Below are 21,007 nucleotides of genomic sequence, written 5' to 3'. Positions count from 1 at the left end.
TTGATTGCATCCAGGGAGAATGGGGAACAAGTAACCTTCACTCCCAAGATCTCCTGCAGTGTAAAATTGATACAACATGTGGCAGCTTAGACGTTTGGCCAAGTTATCAACAAAAGAGCTTGCCCGGGAATTGAACCCGGGACCTCTCGCAGCCTAAGCGAGGATCGTACCACTAGACCAACGAACCGTTCTATTAGTTCCCCGGCAGCACTCCTTGTTGGGGTGCATTAAAGGGGGACTATAGCCGGGAGCAGAGGGGTTAATTTGGCCATCTTCAAGTGAGAATCTTGCCTGGCTAGCTCCTGCCTATATTGTCCCTTTAATACAACAAGTGGCAGCAAAGACAATTGACACGAAACGATTGCAAACAATGATTTCGCAAGTGAATATCATTTTGTTTTGAATGTATAAAGATTTTGTCAAACACTCTCAATGAACCACTTTGTAATATATATGTATATTTGACCTCCTATATACCACGTAGTCAGTCGTCTGGAGTGAATGAAATTACTTACCTTTATACTTTATACGTTCAGATTACGTCGTAGGATAATGCCACAGTACTCATGCTGAGAGAATCGGCGCAACATATAAAGTTCGTGGTATGTAAGTTAAGTTCAGATAGGCTAAGCTGTGATCTAAGGGTCAACAGAAGCATGATTGGGGTTCATGCTGTAAATCGTCCCCCGCCCTAAAAACGGCCGTAATTTTTTTATTTCATTCAAAGCCTAGTTCCAATCTCTCAGCTCAGATGGCAGCACTTGACAGGGACGGCCTCGGAAAGATGTGACAGGTGTCATACGGATTTATATACCGTTGCCCCATGTTGTATTTCTACTTGGGAGGATATGTACTTCAGAAAGGACGTTTGGCAATGAGACAGTACCGGCGGGCCTGGCCCTTCCCACTACAACTCTTAGAGCGTAGCGTATCCAAGTCCATTTCAATGGGGAGTAAAATTAGTGGTCTCCAGTCCAGGAGACCAATAACTCAATGGTTCGACTTGTTGTGATAACAATAGGCCTTTGTGTTGTTGAAGCGTGAATGTGCCAACTAATATAGGATAAGTAGAGACATCTATTGGCACCTTCTCGTAACTTTATATAACATCATGACGCCTGTAACTTTACCTAACATGGTCCTACTGGTGATATGATAATGTAGTTGATGACGTTTCATTTTTCCGCTATCTGATTGGATGATAGATACACTGTGTACCAAGTATCCTACGAAAAAAAATTTCGCAGCCCGCCAGTGCTGAGACTAGCCAATCAACGAACGATTCGAGGAACCCGTGACCAGAGACTCCATGGCAACGAAGCGAGCGGGAAACTAGCCGATAATGTATGCGTAAGGCGACCAGCAGCGCCACCAATATCACTAGCGGCAATGGGTAGAACTACAATGCAGACGATGGCAACCCGCACGTGTGATAGCGCGGCCGCCCGCAAATATGATAAAGTTTGACTGACTAACGACCGTTCCCTGGTGTGGAAGTGGATCTTTTTGATAGACTTTGATCAATTTTCACACAACACTATTACTCTCTCGCCAAATCATGGCAATTCAAATTGAATTGAATTTTTAGCCAGACATAGTTTTACATTTGCCACTCATGTGCAGCATTCGCAAGTGGCGAAAATGCAAACGGGCCCGCCAACCCTGGACCATGTATGGAAGAAGAAAGAAGAAAATCAGACACAATTTTAATCTTGACATATTTTATACAAAATTCTGACACTACTTTTACAAAATACCAGTCTATGAGAAACACAACTTCAACATACAGTAGTATCAACTGACAATACAATGACAGACTGTATAAACACAGAGGAAAGATTTTGTGAACAACTACAGAGTCAAAATGAGTATTGTGCAACCTTTGTGTGATATTCTTCTAACGTTTTGTCTTAAATCAGTCTTTGAGTAATCAGTCTTTGGTCTCACCCTTGAGAACTTGAAACAAAGCTTTAGAAGGAGATTCTAACAAATTGCTGTGACTTCCCCGTCATACATTTAATTGCTATAGGTCATAAAAAATGATTGTCTAACAACTGCTGGTGGTACATGTAATAAGGAAAAAACTATGATCGACAATTTCCATGAAATATGAAGTACACTTTCAGGACTATGCTCCATGAAAATTTCAATGTCGCGTGAAAATGATTGTGAGCATTTTACTCAAAATGTCATGAAAAACACAGCAACAGGAATCCAGTTGTTCCCGCAAAATATTTAACAAAATATTTACAACGCAATAATCTTTGCTCACTTTGACGTGTCATGGATGATTATAATTATGTGACCAATACCTAACCCAGTCCCCAGGGTATATTACACACACTGATAATTTCTGTCAAGAACAATAAAAACCCTGGCAACGTAAGTTATAAATATTATTCAAACAACATAATGTTTGTTATACATGTACTCCTCCTTTTATTAAAGGAGCAGTGAAGCATTCAGATTTGGTGACCCTGACATAAACACAGAATCATTACATCCTACCTATCATTAAAATGCTACCAGGACTCAACTGTTTCAAAATGCAAGAAACATTTTTGGAACTGGAAACAGAACCAAGTCCAAAGAACTCAGCCAAGGCCCAAAGCAAATGATAATTCTTTTTACAAAGTAGCACAGACATTACCTGCCATGTTTCATTTATGTACAAATATCTACAAATTTCTTCACATGCCTGAATGTGAAAGTGACAGTATCACATGACTAGAAATGGCAAGATGAACAAAACATTACAAGAAAGATCCACAAGATTTTCATTTTCATTCACCTCAGAAGAACGAGAAACGAGAAACTCCCTAGTTTTCCATTACTTGGTACGCACTACAAGTAGAATCCAGCCAAATTTACTTTGAGACTAGACTTACAAGGTCATTTCACATGTCATGTTTACACTTTGTAACTAGAATGAGAGTGTCATGTTTGAAGGCCTTATACAAGGAGGGAGAGGAAGTGCATTACATCACTCACTATCCTACTTGGACCATGCATACAGGGATTATCCTGTCACCTCTTAGAGTGCATCATGAATCAAAGAGCAAACCTGCTGGATCTTCCTGACAAACATGTATTAGTGTGAAAAACGTTAAGTGTGAAAAGTGAGGGACAATCGAATCCAAACCTGGCCAAGAGAGCATCACCCATCATCCCCACAGCCCTACCCGGTTGAGCTGATGAACTCTGTAACAAATGTTCACATAATCAATGATTTGTCCAATACATATTGTATCAATCATAGATTTAAAATTTCAGAATTTAACCTATAATTCATGTTAATTAGGCAGATGGAAAAGTTATCGGCTGTAGTGGCAGGGAGTAGTAAGCAGCTATATATATAAAACATATAATAAACTCTTCCCAGTCCCAAAATAGGGCTCTTTCTCTACCAAAAATATGCAACTGACCCCATTCTTCTGTTGACATTTTGTGCACAACATGTCTGAAACAGGTTTATAGACCTAGGACCTTAGGTTACCGCACAGAGCTGGTGTGACATTATGGACAAGACGAGTTTGGTAAATCAACTTTCTAGATAATGGTAAAATGGCAAATTTTCACCAAGTTGTACGTAGTTATTTTCGTAAATTAACTGACACCAAACTGGAGTTGTTGGTTGTCTCAACAAACACTGCATGGGAAGAGCTAAAATTTAGCCTGAAGCATTTCTGTTTTGTCTTTATCTCATAGTTTCCAAGGCAGGAAAATAAGAACAGTGGTTAAAAGCCATTTGTCTAAGACACACCAATGAACAAACACTACCATATAATCAATCATTCACATTATAGATATATACATATATAAAGATAACTTATAGTTTTGTATACATATGACATTGTGTATGTATAATAAGATCACCACAGAATTGGTGCATGTATGCTAAATTGAGCAAATATGAACAAGTCTGCACGCCCGTCATAATATACAGATGGTTTCAATCCAACTAAACCAAATCCCCATGTGCAATACACATAGATAGTGTTCATCTTATTTGGTTCAACAATGTAGATATAGACTTGATCACATTACAAGTACATTGATTCTGATCACCTATCATTGGATATTACTGGAATAAGTAGAGCTACCCGGCATGAGACACCCAAACTACGGTGCAAATGACTTCAGTTGTCAACTCCAAAACTGATGACGTTCAAGACATACATGTAATGGCAACAAAGTACAACTAAAACACAACAGTCAGTGACTCCCACGCTATTTTCTTAAAAGGTGTAATCCCCCAGCCTCAGTGACCCATACTGTAGTTGCTGAATGAAGATGCCAGCTCTATTTGCTGCCTTTTTTCATGACATAATGTCAAAATATCTCAAAGTCTGCATGAATATTTATGTACTTCATTAGAAAATTGGAATCTACCCAACTCAAATCGATGTGGAAATCACTGATGGTATAGTATAGATGCTGAATGGACCCTGTTTGTGTTGACTTGTAATGGTCATGATGGATGATTGTCAGAATCCTAAGTACCTTAAAATATTGTACATTACAATTTGAAGTACATTTGCACAACTTAAGTAATTGGAATGAGAAAAAATTTTCAACTTGGAATAATCTCAATGCCCTGTCAGTACATAAGTACTGAGATTTCCTGCTCACTGACATGTATGGGTAAGTACAACTGTTCATCTACTAGTACTTCCAAAACACTATCGCCAACTTGTATCAATCTTCAGATCAATCATGATACCAACAGAGGTAGTGACCATTGGTTACATCATGCCAGTTTTCTATGTTACAGGACTCCGTCACTGCGCCAAGAATTGACTTCTTGGTGGATTTAAACCCTTTCTGCTGGAGACGAGTGCATGAAATTTTGACAGATGTATAAATGATATATAAACTATATGATTAGCACATGAATTTCCTTATGCCTTCACGTTGCGTACATTCAAGCATTTTATAGCTTACCTAGGGACGGAAAAAAGCCGAAGTATTTGACGTAACCAACGATCACCACCTGATACAAACTTGTAGCAAATACTTGGCCGTTCATGTAGAAGCCAAATTTCATAATCAATATTTTACCAGCACACATGTATTATATATGAACAATGCCCCACAAAAACTCGTCATTATCATAGCTGCAAAAGTGGTGGACAAATTCCCTCAAGTTGCTGAGAAAATGAATACTTTGATTTCAGGCTCAATATTTTAATACTCCTAGGTTAAGGTCAATCAGTTATGAAGTTGCCAGCAAATAACCCCAACTGTGGGTTGTCAGAATGGCAATTGTACGAACTCTGCAAATGCTGGTGAATGATAAATTTGCTGTGCATTTGTACAAATTAATGCTACTCTGTCGATTTCTTTATCATCAGACTCTAATTTTCACTGATTTCTTGTCATAATGACCACATTGTTGTTTCAACGCATCATTTTTTTAATGAATACTGCGATTTGAAGCTAATAGGTCGTCTTGTCTTCAGGGCCAACTTGAGTTCGACTCCTCACAGGCCTGCTTATTGGCCTAATAATCTGGGCCTAAAAATGGAAGTAGGTAACCTTGCAACCTAAATATTCACACTGAAGTATCAAATTTTAGACATTTCCAAAATTATTCTGAACACTGAAACAGACTCAGTTCTGAGAAAATTCGCAAAACTAGTCTGGAGTCCCCTTGCCCATGAATATAAATACTGAACACAAGTGAGGTAGAAAAGATATTTTACAAGTGTTTTTGAAACTGCATGACCTCCCCATCAAATTGGTGCGAATATGACACAAAAAGTATATTGTTTCGTCAGTTTTTTTGCACCAATCTGGTACATGTATGTAAATACTGTTTCGCAAGACTGAAATACTACAAACCCCAAAATCTCAGTACTTTTGCATGAGAATCATGCACAGTGGCGCTCAATTACTTACAGATGCCGACTTAAAAGACAATTTACTGTACTTCAGTAAGTTATCCTCAAATTCCCCCCTAGCTGATTTCATGAATGGACACCTCAACAGCACATTCTACATTCCATATACACATGGTCACACACATGTACAAACAAGACCCATGAAATTTGTCCTATATACACTGTCCGGTTTATGGCACTACTAACTATATTGTCGTTGTGATGAAGTAAATTTCATCAGTGAGTAATCAGGAGAGAAACTGAACCCTAATTTAGGTTAGTTAATTGTGTATTTTCAATAAGTTATAAATTCGATAAGATTTTCCTCCAGGTCAGCAACCATTACACACAATGAAAGAGGAATCCCGCTGACTTGAGAATAGTCAAGTTGAAACTTTAAGTAATGCACTGCATTTAAAGATTACATCTAGACATCCAAGACCTGGTGATTTTTGCAAGCACCGAAAAAACCAGCCTGCGAACCCCCCCATGCCCTAGATCTTGCACTGGCCAACACACAGCTTGTCTGCTGTTTCTCGATGACTGTTTGAACACAACAAATAATACCCTGATAGTCCTACACGTAATAAAATTGATTGTACATAACACAGCATATCCCAGTCGAGACAAGAAACCTGTTCCATCTTTCAAGATGACAGACCAGGCCTCTCCATAACATCATTTGAGATACAACCTGCCTTCCTTATTTGGGCTGATTTACCATGAGGCTACTGAAGCCAAAATAACGTATGGATGACCAATTCACCTCTTCCGTCTGTCTCCTTGAAAGAAGGAGAGCACAATCATGTCATGTGACCGGAAACAAAGATTCGAAGGCTTCTGATTTGTGACTCAAAACTGTTGAAAACCACACTTGTGAACACAGATTGTGCTGCGCATTTATAGGAAGTCTATCCTGTTACTGCAGAAAATCTCCAAGTGTCCAGAACGTACACAACGGCATTACACAGGAAGATTTCCACGACCCTGAATTTTCCAATCCATTATTCATGGATAAGAGGCATCCACTATCCATAGTTCCTCATGGGAATCTCAATTGTTAGGATCTATTGAAAGGATCCGAGTATTGACTGCACAGTAGTTCAAATCCTGAATTCCGAGTTATTGCAATGATCAGTGCGTATCCACCATGTGAACCTGGACATTGGCTATAACATGATGGGGGTTGTGATGGGAAGACTCAGGTAAAACTGTCATGGGTCCTATCGCATGTTGCTCAGGAATAACGGTGTGATGAGTAGGGAGCCTCGTCTGCGGTGGCGTGGGGCTCCGACTCCGCCGGGTGCCACTAGACGGAGGCGGTGGTATTGCGGGAGCTTTGGAAATGTATGCAGAAGGTTTATATCTGTCCTTTCCAACTATTAAAGGTTCTATACATGTTGTGCTAGCTTGTTCACTGTCCTCGTGAGGTGTCATGGTGCTGTAACCATGATCACTGTCTCCCGTGGTCGGCCGCCGGTACATGGTGTTTACTCTGTAGGGTGAAATACTCGCAGCGTTTTCAAATGATGCGAGCACTATGTTGGTGTGACCTGAAACGAAGAAGATGAATGATTATTTGCAGCTTCAGTTTCGATGTTCATCAATGTACATGTGACAGGGATAGAAAGCTGCTATCTTCCCACAAAACAAGATCGTTTTTAAAATGCTCAAGAAGAAATGTACAACACATGTAGAATGTTTTTAGGACAAAATGGACATGTACGTAATTATTCAAGGTGTTACATGCAACTGCACTGTGCGTTTTCCATTGACTTCATTCAGTATTGAATGACCTCCAATTGCAGTAAGAAGGAAATCCATGTTGTATGTCTTACCTGACCCAGGCTCCTCATGAGGTTCAATATCCTCTTGTTCATTATCGAGCTGCGACATGCGAACCCCCGTATCGGGTATCGACGTGATATACTGATGATTATTACGATGAACATGATGGCGGTAGCAGTAGACAGCCAGCGCCAGGACCAGGAAGCATCCCATGATGCCTCCAGCGACTGGTCCGACAGGGGTCGTCCGCACCGAGTGCTGTTCATCTTGTTGAGCAAGTACTGGAATGCAAAACAATATCGGTTAGAAAACATAGTAAGTAAAACGCAGCCAGGGATTCTGTTCTGAATACTAGATACTGATGCTGATGCCTCGTAATTGTCACTTGAGAAATCATACTAAAACATAAATGAATCCAACTACTCTAATAGTTTATTCCAACTGAGAAAAAGCCTACTCACATTTGATTTCATCTCTATATGGTGAGGGTGCCCCATAGACTCCACCGAAGCAGACTCTCTGTGTGGCACAGTAGGGTTCCATCAGTGGTGTTTCACCATCACTGTCTCTCTGGCACCATTCACAGTCAATGACACCAAAACATTCACTGAAAGAAAAAAGTTCAATTAGAAATGGTTGCAGATATGTAAGTAAACTTCATCATACTGTAAGGCCTATTTTTAAGCATTTGAGCTACTTGTGTTTGCAATTTTACCTCCTTTATGCGGAATTCACAAAAATTCACAGGAATTCGAAAATATATCAAACTTACTCCTTGGTCCTCCGATCCTCACAGTGAGGTTTATAACACTGGGGCAATCCCTCGCTGACTTTGGATGGGACAACTTGCAGGGCTGCCTCCTCGGGATACATCGGGCAGCTGGGGTTGCGATTCTCCTCATTGAGGAGACTACCCGTACAGAAGTTCATTTCAAGTGGGCACTCGCACGGACACTCGCATTCACTCTGCTCCATGCGGTGGCAGTTCAGACACAGACGATCAACCTGGGCAGAAAAGTCAAGAATAACGTTACAACAAGAAATCAAAGATTCTTCTCAAGTCTTTTAAATGAAACAACTGTTTCTCCAGATATTGGGAGATGTTTACCAAACAAGCTAATAAGTGCTCCATATCAAATAAAAGTTTTCAATGAAGGTTCAGCCCCACATTTTCAGCAAATTTGATAACAGAAAACTTATAGATGTGTGTATACTGACCATGCTACAGGGACAGAACGCTGTGATCATATTGCAAGTCTGATTGACGATACCAAGGAAGGTATTGGTTCCAGGAATGCTTGTGATCTGGTACTTGGCACAGTGTTCACCATGGACGAGGTTGGTCAGGACGCCCTCCAGGCTCGTATTGAACTGAAAGTTAATAGATGACAAAGATCAGAATTAGACAAAGATGAGATGAAGCAGCAATGTCTTTTTCTTCACTGCAGTCCACCTTTGGCTCCAGTAGGTTTTTGGTAAGTTAAATGCTGGCTGGGTTGACTTACTTGGTCCGATCCTAAAACCAAACCTTCACTTAATTGGTCTTTCGTATGTCAAGAGATGAACTTACGTGATAATATCTCTGTATCTTCCTATCGCTGTAACCATTACACAGCGTCTTCTTGACAAAGTGGCGGTGATTGAGGATATCATTTGCCACCAGTGGTTCCATGTGTGTGATGTGCTGCATCTCGACAGGACCCTTGCCATTTGGCTCAATCAGGCCAGGATGGGCAATCAGGTAGCCCTTGTCATCGAACACAAAGCATCTGCAATGGAAAATTTTAATTGGTAACGGTTACACACCAATGGCAAAGTATTAGAGTCACAGACAGCAAAACATGCAATACTGTATATCATGCTTTATCTGCATTAAGATTCAGATTTGGATCAAGTCCATTAATGGCATATTTTAGAAGAGGGTCATTGGAGATGAGGTCTCTTACCTTATTTCTGAATGTCCACAGTTTGGCATGGCATCGATCAGAAGCTTGTACATGAACCTCAATGTGAAGTCGATCCCCATGATGGCAACTACCCGGTCATCAGGCGTATGCATGGATGCAGCTCTGAAATAGAAGAAAGCACAAAGTCAGAACTTCAGGTAGAAATATCTGTCGATAAATTTCGTCTTTAATCTTTCTGTTGCAGATACCCAGACATAGGACAAGGCACATAGACCAACCCAACACAATGGTTATGTCTCGCCTCATGATACAACCATGAAGGGCTCAGTATTATCAAGATTGATACACAAGAAGAGTAACAGCCAAACTTACTTTCCCTCATAGATAGAATGACTGACAGTGACGATATATCCGGCTCCACCCACATCCAAATAAGGAGCTGTCAAAGTCACATCTCCTGGGTATTCCATCGCTCGGGTGTACCATGGTCGTTTGTCTGGAGCATAGTTGTTGTGCATCAAGGTCCCTGGGTACATCCTAAATACACCACTTGGCGTGGCCACATATCTTGAGTAAAAAAAGAGATTTATTAGAATGATAAAAGGTAAAAGGTGTAATATAATCTTCTTCAAATCAAGAACTAAATCAAGGAAAAAAGACCAAGGTATGTGTATTAGATTGATATCTCACCTCCGCACAATATAATCATTCAAGTAGCTCATCTTATACCGGTTGACCCAGACACTGTTGATACGGGCCAGTGCTGTAGCATCGCAACGTATCTCTGTCTTGAGGCCGGGGTTGGCAATGAGTTTGGTCTCATCCTTGAGGTAGGCCAGGTATCCTTGTATCATCTTTTTTGTCTCTGTCTCCATCAGATGTTTGAAGGGGTCAATGAAACTCGTCGGCGACAGATACATTGTACTTGTTTCTGGAAAGATTAGAGGGTTTGAAAAATTTTTTAAGTATTTCTAATACTAAACAAAATCAAGCACACTAGACTGAATGCTTTAACCAGGAAACTTTAAAGGGCCTTCCATCTCAAAGTAAAGTTGCATTCAACACAAACAGTTTATTATTCATTATCAGTTAAATCAGCTTACCTGGTGTGGACAAAGTTTTCAGATGCATGCAGTTCTTGTCTGATGGTAAAATGTCAAGCCTGTAGGATACCATGTCGGGAGAACCAGAAACTGAAAAGAAAAGACAACAGAAAGTTCCTTTAGCATCAGTAAACGAAGAAATTCTATTGAGAGTAATAACATATAACTAACATTCGAATTTCTCACACCAATCTTCCCTTGTAGGCTTAAAATGTCGCTCAAAACTACTTCTGAGCTTGCGGAAGTGATTAAAACAAGACCATCCACTTACTTCTGACATTCTTCAGATCGCGCCGCTTCAAGTCTTCCGTCATGACCTTCAAACAGACAATGACAGGAACACCACCTGGCACCCTCTTCCACAGATACTTGGCCTTGATTGTCTCCCCTGTCCCCGGCAGGTACACACTCTCAGACGTCTCATTCCGGGGAATGTAAAGTGTCCCTAACCCTTCGTCCAACAGTAGCATTGATGTGCGAATCTTGTCGAAGCCAGGGTAGTTTTCAAATTGTTGGATGTCTGTGTGCATTGGCTGCTGTTCAGAGTTGACTGGACGGGCCATTGATGGATGCATTATGATGTAACCTGTTAAGAAGAAATGTCAATCATTGAAGAACAGTATTGAATCTTTCCTTCCTCATGGCTGGTGATTAACCAATCATTAGGAGTTCTTGATATATAAAAAAGATCACACAGAAGACATGTAAAATCTGTCCAACTGATATGAAGCTCTTGATCACATCTTCCAATACCATTTTCATCATGTTAATATTTCAGAGCAGGGGCCGTCCGTAAAAAGGTTAAACCATTCATAAACTTACCATCTGTATTGATGAGGAAAGAATAAGCTGATCTATCATTATCATAATACGTTACATCCTCGACAAGGTCACCGAGGTGAAGGTCAATACCAGTGATGCCAATAACATGCTCATTGTAGAAAGTCGGCTGTGTAATACTCGTGATTAGACCTGAAACATTGGGAATATAAACCGTACTGAACAAAACTGAGATTAAAATGAAATGAGACAAACATTTAAAGGTAGTAAATCTTGATAGTGACCTTGACACTTTCTTTCAGATTTAAGCCATGTAATGTAATAGTTTAAGTCCAGAGTATTACCATGAATGGATCAGTTTTGATTTGATTGACAAATTGAGAGATCAGTACCTCAAAAGCTGGGCTGAAGAGTCTGCAATGCTTACCTTTTCCAGCGGCATCGATATATGGCAGGGAGAAGTGAGGCAGGTCCATTGTTGACCTGTTCAAGGGGGCAAAGAACGTGCCCACACTGGCACTGAGCTCTCTGGTTGTGTTCACTGCAAGCATTTCACCTTTCTGAAAGTCACAAATCATGAAGAGATGAAGAGCTGTTGTGTGACGAGATGGAAAACCAAAGCTTTGACTGAGAGTTATCTCCACAATGTATGATATAATAACCGGGTTGCTGAATATCAACAGGCACAGATCTGATCACTGAGCCACCGGTCAACTAAAAAAACTTGAAGTAACCAGAACTATATCTAAACGAAGAAATGTCTTCAATGACTCAGTTGATACTTACGATGACTGGCATCACATTGAACCTTGGAACATCATACTTGGCAAAGTTCTGGTCGGCGATATCTTGCAGGAAACTTTTCTCATACATTATTGGTTTACCATCTGAAAGTACAATAACAACAGTCAGAAGTGCAATCATGAATGTTTTAAGACTTTAAACTGATGGTGACATATATTGAGGGAGACAGACATTGACTGAACAGGTTTAGAACTATCAAAACCTCCTGACAGATTCGAACCCAGGCACCTTTACGTACCATCAATGACAGCATAAGTGTTGATCATGACTTTATGTCCCATTCGCCCATTCTCCATCGCGATGGTCTTCATCACCTCCTTGGCTTCAGTCAATGAGGAGAGCAGGCCACGACTAATGTACATGATCATAGCTTCATCTGGAAGAGTAAGAAACAGTCAGGTCATGTGTGCCACAACAATCAGATTCATGAGGTTGACTTCAAACTGCATGTGTTTGCGAATTGAATGAATATGAATGGCAAGCCAAAGCGGAATTTATTCAAGACTTTAGAATTACCATTCAAGAAGTTAAATATAAGTTCAAGAAGGAAATATATGTTCAAGACTAAAATATGTTCAACCTTGAATCAAATGTTTTCAACCTTGAATAAAATATGTTCAACCTTGAATAAAATATGTTCAACCTTGAATAAAATATGTCCAACCTTGAACAAAATATATTCAACCTTGAACAAAATATATTCAAGACTCACGTGACCATATTCAAGACGCACGTGACCACAAAATTGATGACGTAGAGCGTAGAATCTGTGGTACTTCCGATGCGTTTTGTTTCACGACAGGCATTGCGCATTTTGAACCTATAATTTGCCTGATATGTCTGTGAAACATGTATCGACTCTGACATTCACTCGGCATCCATATCATGATGTGTAGGATTACAGTACATGTCAGGTGTAGGCGGCTAGGTACGCGTACAACCATGTGTCAAAACCTCGTGCGAACAATTCGAGCTCCGAAACGCAACACAAGTACCATGGGTTCGGGAAAGTCCGGACGCGGGTTCGGGAAAGTCCGTAAAGCATCAAAACATGAGCAACTACGTCATCAATTTTTGTGGTCACGTGCGTCTTGAATATGGTCACGTGAGTCTTGAATATATTTTGTTCAAGGTTGAATATATTTTGTTCAAGGTTGAATATATTTTGTTCAAGGTTGAATATATTTTGTTCAAGGTTGACAATATTTGATTCAAGGTTGACAATATTTGATTCAAGGTTGACAATATTTGATTCAGGATTGAACATATTTTGGTCTTGAACATATATTTAACTTCTTGAATAGTAATTCCACGGTCTTGAATAAATTCCGCTTTGGCTTGCCATAAATATGAGAGCTTGGTTGAATCATTGGATGTGAATGAAATCATGCAAAGACGGTTCGGGAAGTTTGGGGGGCAGGAACATCACAACCAGAGTCAGGTGACCCACAACAATAAACTGACAATACGTCAGAACGCCACGACAGAACACTTGGAGTTTGAAGGTGGGATTATAGACAGGGAGGATTTGGTTGTAATGTAGAACTTTAATAGGCAACATCCACGAATGATTCAGTCACTGACAACGTGTTGTAAATTAGAGACAACAATTCAAACTCTGCTCATAATAAATGGTCCTTATCAACCAATATAAACAGACAGGATAGACACATGGGCACTACAACAGCTGATCACAAGACCCAATCAATTTTGCCACCTTATCAGTGCATGCAAAAATCTCAGCGTGTGTTTGAACAGAGTTAGATCTTGGATCATGTCACAACACTACATGATAAGGGTGACACCCTGTCTCACCTGACAACTCGGTATAGTCATTTTCCATGTCTGCTGATAAGATTAAGGGGTATGAATCAAGGACTAGGATGCAATGAGGAATCTTGCAGGAAGACTGACTGGTTCTCAAGACATGTATAGAGAAATTTACTCGATACCCATACTGCTTCACGTTCAAAAAGTGTCTCAAGAAATCTTTTGTTGCACTCCATGCTATCACCTAAGTGTGCAATATTTCAGAACTGATATACGTCAAAAGGGATATTTCACTAATAATTTATAAAGGGAAAAGAATGTGAAGTAAAATCCTAAAAATCTCGTCAGAAATAATATAAGAATTGTTGTTCTGTTTAGATCTTTACAAAGGAAATCAAAGAGTACATACCTGAATTACTTGTCTGATTTGACGTGGCTAGCGAGTTGTGGATCATATCAAATGCCTTGAAGAACCCCAGAGTGTGGTCAGTAGGAGCTGCAGTAGAGAGAGGGGCCATGTACATGTAAACAAAATCGTAAAATGTGAGAAAGTGGGAAGCTTTCGAGTCGTGTAGTATGTTAACAAGACTAGTCATTCTGTGCTGTGCAATTTCCATCACTTCATGGTGCTGCCACCTATGATTCCTTTATCGCCATTCCAAGGGACTTCAGTATACTCTAAAGAGACCACTCCAGTTTTCTATTTTGGTAAATATTCAAGTTCTTTAAACTTACACTCCATTTTGCCCAAAGAGTCAATGAAATGCATAAAGAAGTCCTTGGCTTCGTAGGTGAGAGGGGCAAGCTTCTCAGACAGACATCCATCAGACCTTGGGTAGGTCGCCTTCGAGGAGAGGCCGATCAAACCAACCTAAAATACATAGACATTGATTAGAACATATGAGCTGGGTGGAAGAGTGATGATAGTACCTTTATCTCCATGGTGTGAAAATCTTAGATCTTCAGAACCAGCTAATAACATGCTTGGCAATAGATTTGGTGTTGAGCTGGTTTAGCCTGAGATGTTTAATCAACTTACCCGATCATTCTCTGAGAGGGAGCGAATGATGTGCCTGGCTATAGCTTTGGCGGTGTTTAGCTGGTTTGGGCTCAGGGAGTTCCCGTGATCCATCATGATTACAACGTGTTTACGCTGAGGTTGGATCGTTGACACAAAAACATCCCTGAAAGACGAGAGAGAACATTATTTATCTTATCTGATTCCGCAAAGTGATCATAAAACCTTTAGCAACCAAGTTGAAGTCAGTGACAGACTGAATGTTCTACAACTTCAATGTGGAGGGGAGTTTCAGTTCACAATGAGCTCAAAAGATGGAAGCACCAGTTTAGCTCTTCACACAACCCCCATGATGATCACAAGTCTATTTACACAAGTGATACTAAAAGACGAGTAAATACACCAATCTGAAGTTAACTTCATGTTATGTTTGCCCCATTAACCTGTGCATTGATAGAAGATATGTACAAAAACATACAGAAGATGATACAAACTAAGGGCGAGACCGATCTTAACTTGATTTCATGTCAGGTTTGTCCAACTGAGCTATGTATTATACAGGATACTGCACATAACATGCACATCATTCTACATATTCTAGGTGCTCTAACGAGTGCCAAGACCAGACAGGTGAATAAAGTGGCTTTATTGACTTTTTATTACGGCTAATATTCTTTGAGTTGAAAACCGTCATAAAATGAACATTTCCGCTGAAAAAACGCCAATATTTTCTATTACCTGTGTCGGATGTTGTGAACACTTCGGCAATCCATGGGTGCCATCTGGAAGTTGTGGGCTGGGTATTCGTTGTGAATGCCATCGATGGAGATGAAATACTGCCACTTTAAGTTAGGAAAGTACTGAACATTGTGCAGGAAAACTGAAAAGAGAAGAGAAATGATAGCTTGTAAACGAGATGATTTTTTGAGAAAATGTCCAGATTTCATCTGACTGTCTGTGTGGACTCTGGAATAGGAAAGACCACGAATTACTGAAATAGACAACCTAGGTTTTATCACACAGTAGGTAGAAAACACCAAGTGTGCTGGTATCATGCACCCTTTGATCCCTCGTAACCACTCATCCTTGATAAATGGAACACAACATTGGTGATGTGCTAGTCCAGGTGAAAGGGGTAGCTGTAACTATTTCTCACACCCGTTATTTACAGAACATCAATTCTTTCTGTCAAACAACTATTCTAGCAAGCGAATGGGCAATCCATCTTCTTAAGGATGTTTGAACCAGACATTCCCATTCCTACAGGCTAGGTTGCTCCTTCCTATAATATCAAGTCTACAAGGGCCAACTACGAAGTGAAAATATTGTAGTTTTTTTTTCATTCCACAACATATTCAGCATTCTGCTCCAGCGATATGACGATGACATCAAAAGAAGAAGTAAACCGGCACAGCATGCAGGCAACAAAGGCTTATTTCATATCCACGTATCAAAACAAGGAAAGAAACATGCCAGAACATCAAGCAGAATAGCAATGCCGAGAGCCCCTTGACAAAAACACCCACCACATGCTGAAACAAGAGACTACCAGTTACAGAATGACTAAACATCTAATGCATACTTTGATGCACGTAATATTGACGTGGTAATTACGCTACTCGCATCGTATGCACATATCTGTGGAGGAGACCCTTGTACCCGTAGCAACGGTTACCTCACTGCAGCAGAGTTATGCGACACTGTTTCGCTGATTACTCATTTATGCCAAATCAAAGTGAACTTTCAACCAGAGGTTGATGAAGCTGTGGATTTGATTGAAGTGTCAGGAACGAAGCGGGGCTATCGGCAAGGGGGACCAATAGAACATATCAGAATTTCCTCACTTACTACTGGGACAAGTCTACCTCATATTGAGGAGTGCATTGAGAAGGTTATAATTTTTCATTTTCACCATTTCACTTTGATCGTTTATTTCATTCTGGGTTTATCGATGAGCCTGATTTAGCCTTCACAGGCATGTTAAATACTTGACTTGCCAAACTCAGAAATGCAGCGCCACTCGCGGACAAAGATAGAACAACTCGACATTTTTTTCACCGGTTTTCGCTGCGCATGCGTACCAGCCGTCATCTTTAGTTGATTTCCGCTTTTCGTGGTCATGTTTATAAATCTTCTGTGGTACGTCTGTTTCTTAACACGTAATAGTTATCAGATTGCTAAATTATCTTAAATCATGAGCTTTAAAGAACTTTTTGAACTCTCAAAAACTTACACAAAACAAGTTCAGATTGCCGCCATTATTAGTTTCCGGATGGCTGGTATGCATGCGCAGCGAAAACCGGTGAAAAAAATGTCGAGTTGTTCTGTCTTTGTCCGCGAGTGGCGCTGCATTTCTGAGTTTGGCAAGTCAAGTATTACATGTTAGCATGGAGCCAGGTGAGTAGACCTATCAATGTTGAAGCAATGGCTGGTGGTCTAGAAGCCCTGGGGGTGTATGATCCACTGGGATCAAGCCACAGAGTAGGCTACTTTCAAGAGAATTTCACCCAAAGTCGATTCCACCTTGAAAATGCACAGGTACGCAAATGAAATGTACAATTTATTGCAACCAAAATATGGTGAATCAGAGCTAGACTTAAACCATGCTAGGTTGGGTGATTACTTCATGCATCAATGCATATCATATTAGTAAATTGAACAGGAGATTCTATCCAACCGCGATGGAATCAATTTTGTCCATTTCAACTCAACCCACATAGATGACAGTGCATTTTTCACACAAAATGTACAGGAAGTTCTAAGACTTCAGTCCTGTATGCTAAAGTGATTACTGAACAGGTAAAGAAAGTTCGTAGATGCTATCTGAAATTGTAGGATTGGGTGCTGAAGCCTAACTCCCTAGGCCTCTGATAACTACTAATCTGGCGGACTGAATTCCTGGGATGAAAAGTAACATTTTTCATCCTATAGTAAACTGACCCACAATGTAGCTATTTAGTTGGTTGTGAGGGTAAACACTGACCTTACCAATGAAACCAGGGCCTTTCTGGTCCTGGGGAGGGGGGGCGTCGAAAATTTAAAACCATTACTCCACTGCAATAAATTTCATACTATTCTGCACAGCAGAGGAGAGTATCCCTTGACATGAATTATTTTGATCCATCTCTCTGAGATAATCTTCTGCTAAATCCATGCACAAAGACCTGGCTTTTTTTACAGCCATTCGATGTCTGTAAAGGTCCCTTTGATCAGACAGACTCAATCGAGTTATAAGCTCTTTGTTCTGCCTAATTCATATGTCAAGAGACGATATGGAGTGATCAGCATCTGGAGTGTTATCAACTACATCAGCAATCTTCAAAAATGGGAAGGGGAGCAAATGCAAAAGTATACCTTATAGCCTACTCAATGGGGCTGGCTCATAACTCAACTAAAACCCATTTTGAAGATCTTTACTTGAGAAAGGTGTCATAAATTCGAGCATGGTATTGGAAATAATTTGGTACAAAGCTGTAGCAGCGATTATTGGCCACCAATTCATGACTATCTGCCTGAGGGATGAGGGCCATTAATGAGGTGGCTACCATCTAAATTTAGCTGTACCTGCCCAAGAATTATCTCTTGCGTAACCCACCTGGGGCTAGGCGGGTAAGAGGCAAAACCAAGAGACACCGCTCTGAACTGCCTCAAGTTCTAGACCCACGGAACACTTTGAACTCTAAATCCAGACCTCTGCTCAGATAACCAAATTCAAAAGCCACCGCCTGGTCTTTAATATCAACCAATGTTGCTTTTTACCAAATTTTATGCCAAAGTAATCTTAAAACATGAAGCAGATAACCTGATTGAGACCTTGCTTTGAACAAGACATTGGAAGTTGTCTGTAGTTTGGAGACAGACAATGAAATTATTGCAACAAAGGCCTCACAAGTTCTTTTTTTATTCGCTGGTTTCTTGAAGATTTCTACTCCCAATGAAACAGTTCAAGAGGAACATTCGATTACGCACAAATGATTTAGCATAAAAATTCATTATTTCCTGAAATAATAGTTTGATTGCTTCCCACCAGGTTTGTTCCTCCAAACTGTTTTATAGTGCTTTAAAATTTGTACTTCAAGCTATTTTATTACCACTGGGAAAAGTTAATAACCCTCCATCCTGCAATAAAAGGTTTGAACATTCCAAAGCCTAATGTAAAGCAATTACTATATTAGTTGCCTTTGGCGGACTTCTTCATTTTTATTTTGTACCAGTGCTTTTATTGGACACCCACTACACACTACATGTGTGATGCATACCCAAATGGGAAAGCCTAAAGGGCCGAAAAAATTCATCCAACCTTAGTTTACATCACTCACTTGTGCATTTTGATAGGACGATGTACTAGTTATTCTAAAAGGCTGGAGTCGAAATGGCATTTAAAGCGTTTGAAGGAGTTGAAAACACGGCAATTTACTACTTGAAGCTCGGAGGTGTGAGCGACATGAGACGTAACATTGTGTAGTAAACAGTCATCCTTATCAACAAACAGTTCAACACAAGTTCAACAAGACCACTTGAACTCTTTTTTATTCAGCTCGGTCCGTCTTCAAAGTTTTTAATCCAAACCAAGTAAAAATACTGATCCTGCACAAAGATTTTTATTCAAAAATGGTTACTTGTAAGCTTTTTGGCAGGTGAGCATGATCCTGATTGCCGAGGGGAAAAAAATCAACGAAGAATGCCAAGCAAAGTAGATTTGGAGAATCACCCAGGCAAATCCCTCAATTTTGAGCACGCAATTGAATCACCCTTCCCCAAGTTAAGGGGACATCATATCACTGAAGGAGGCCCTAATTTGTTCTTGGCGGTTGGGGTATGTAGCTCTTTCTCTAGGATAGCAAGACTTACCTTGAGTGAGATTTCGCCCAGGGTTGAAAGCACCGTGGGGTACATTTCGTGGAATCAAGTCACAAGTGGTCAGCCGGGATACTTTGCAACGGTACTGGTTCTCAGATCTGAAGAAGAAGAAGAGAATCGATGCGTTGATAAAATATGGTAGAAGAATCATAGTGACAGGAGTTATTCTCAATTAGACAGCCATCAGCAGTTCATTACCAGGGTCTTGAGAAATGTAACTTCTCATCTGCAACTAAAGGGACATACAGGCAGGTTACGTATCTTTTCTTATGCAGACCTACCGACCGACATCAAGAGTGGATCATTGAAATGACATTGAAAATGTCGGCGAAATGTGCAATGAACCTAAACGCTATGCATATTGCACAATGAACCTTGAAAGTGGAATCGAGTACACATACGAAAAAACGCTGGAATTTCAAGACACCCCCTGCAGAAATTGAATGGGGCATTAACCTAATAAACCTGACCCCAGCCAAGCACATTCAGTCTATGAAGCACAAAAATGACAATCTAAACAGTATTCGCGGTTGTTATCTGTCAGAAACAAACTGCCTGTGGGTCTAGTTCATAGTAAAATAATATGAAGGTGCAAGTTCCAAAGCACACCCACAGTTAAAGGCGAATTGAACAAACAATAGGCCATGTCGATTTTCAAAGGGGAAGAATGGTGACCGCTTATCACGCTACATTTAGACTTTGATATTTTAATTTCAGATATCAATAATGAATCGGAACGAAGCTGAAAGGGAATTTGATGGAAAGACCATGTACATGCTGATGATGCTGTGCAACCTCTTTTTTTGCGACAACTCTTCGCCTAGAGGTTTAACCTTGTTCCGTGAACCTTTTGAGAGGAACAGGGGAACCTTCCAAGAGTTAAACCCATAACTGTCTCAGGGCACTTATACTATTTCTAAAACCTCGCCTAGAAAATCGCTGCAGCGGCAGCCAAACTCACCTCGCAATCAGTGTATTATTCGACTGACATGACTGAACTGAAGAAACTTCCATGCCAGGTTTTCTTTTGCCCATTCCTCAACACAACAGAAAACATTAATACTATGGAACTCAATGTTGCTTTTTGTTGCTATC

At 40.2% G+C, this 21,007-nt stretch overlaps 1 protein-coding gene across 3 annotated transcripts in view; it reads right to left on the bottom strand.

Annotated features, from left to right (window-relative positions):
- Window positions 1-1,704: 1,704 nt before the first annotated feature.
- The window catches only part of LOC135486023 (VWFA and cache domain-containing protein 1-like), a 29,688-nt gene continuing 10,385 nt past the window's right edge, over window positions 1,705-21,007 (bottom strand). The window contains exons 3-23 of one of the 3 annotated variants that reach the window (XM_064768476.1): window positions 19,904-20,010; window positions 15,791-15,932; window positions 15,074-15,218; window positions 14,770-14,905; window positions 14,444-14,530; window positions 14,080-14,112; window positions 12,503-12,640; window positions 12,247-12,347; window positions 11,888-12,020; window positions 11,503-11,652; window positions 10,952-11,266; window positions 10,681-10,770; window positions 10,268-10,508; window positions 9,950-10,144; window positions 9,617-9,739; window positions 9,241-9,439; window positions 8,889-9,041; window positions 8,443-8,675; window positions 8,132-8,277; window positions 7,721-7,951; window positions 1,705-7,435 (exon numbers count right to left, since the gene is read on the bottom strand). In XM_064768476.1, the coding sequence (XP_064624546.1) occupies window positions 7,017-7,435; window positions 7,721-7,951; window positions 8,132-8,277; window positions 8,443-8,675; window positions 8,889-9,041; window positions 9,241-9,439; window positions 9,617-9,739; window positions 9,950-10,144; window positions 10,268-10,508; window positions 10,681-10,770; window positions 10,952-11,266; window positions 11,503-11,652; window positions 11,888-12,020; window positions 12,247-12,347; window positions 12,503-12,640; window positions 14,080-14,112; window positions 14,444-14,530; window positions 14,770-14,905; window positions 15,074-15,218; window positions 15,791-15,932; window positions 19,904-20,010 (3,517 nt within the window). In that variant the 3' untranslated portion in view covers window positions 1,705-7,016. The remainder of the gene's footprint in view (window positions 7,436-7,720; window positions 7,952-8,131; window positions 8,278-8,442; window positions 8,676-8,888; window positions 9,042-9,240; window positions 9,440-9,616; window positions 9,740-9,949; window positions 10,145-10,267; window positions 10,509-10,680; window positions 10,771-10,951; window positions 11,267-11,502; window positions 11,653-11,887; window positions 12,021-12,246; window positions 12,348-12,502; window positions 12,641-14,079; window positions 14,113-14,443; window positions 14,531-14,769; window positions 14,906-15,073; window positions 15,219-15,790; window positions 15,933-19,903; window positions 20,011-21,007) is intronic. The other 2 variants (XM_064768477.1, XM_064768478.1) reach the window with 2 other exon arrangements.

Source organism: Lineus longissimus, chromosome 4 (genome assembly GCF_910592395.1).
Source record: "Lineus longissimus chromosome 4, tnLinLong1.2, whole genome shotgun sequence".
Lineage (NCBI taxonomy): Eukaryota > Metazoa > Nemertea > Pilidiophora > Heteronemertea > Lineidae > Lineus > Lineus longissimus.
This window is presented reverse-complemented; position numbering and strand designations above follow the sequence as displayed.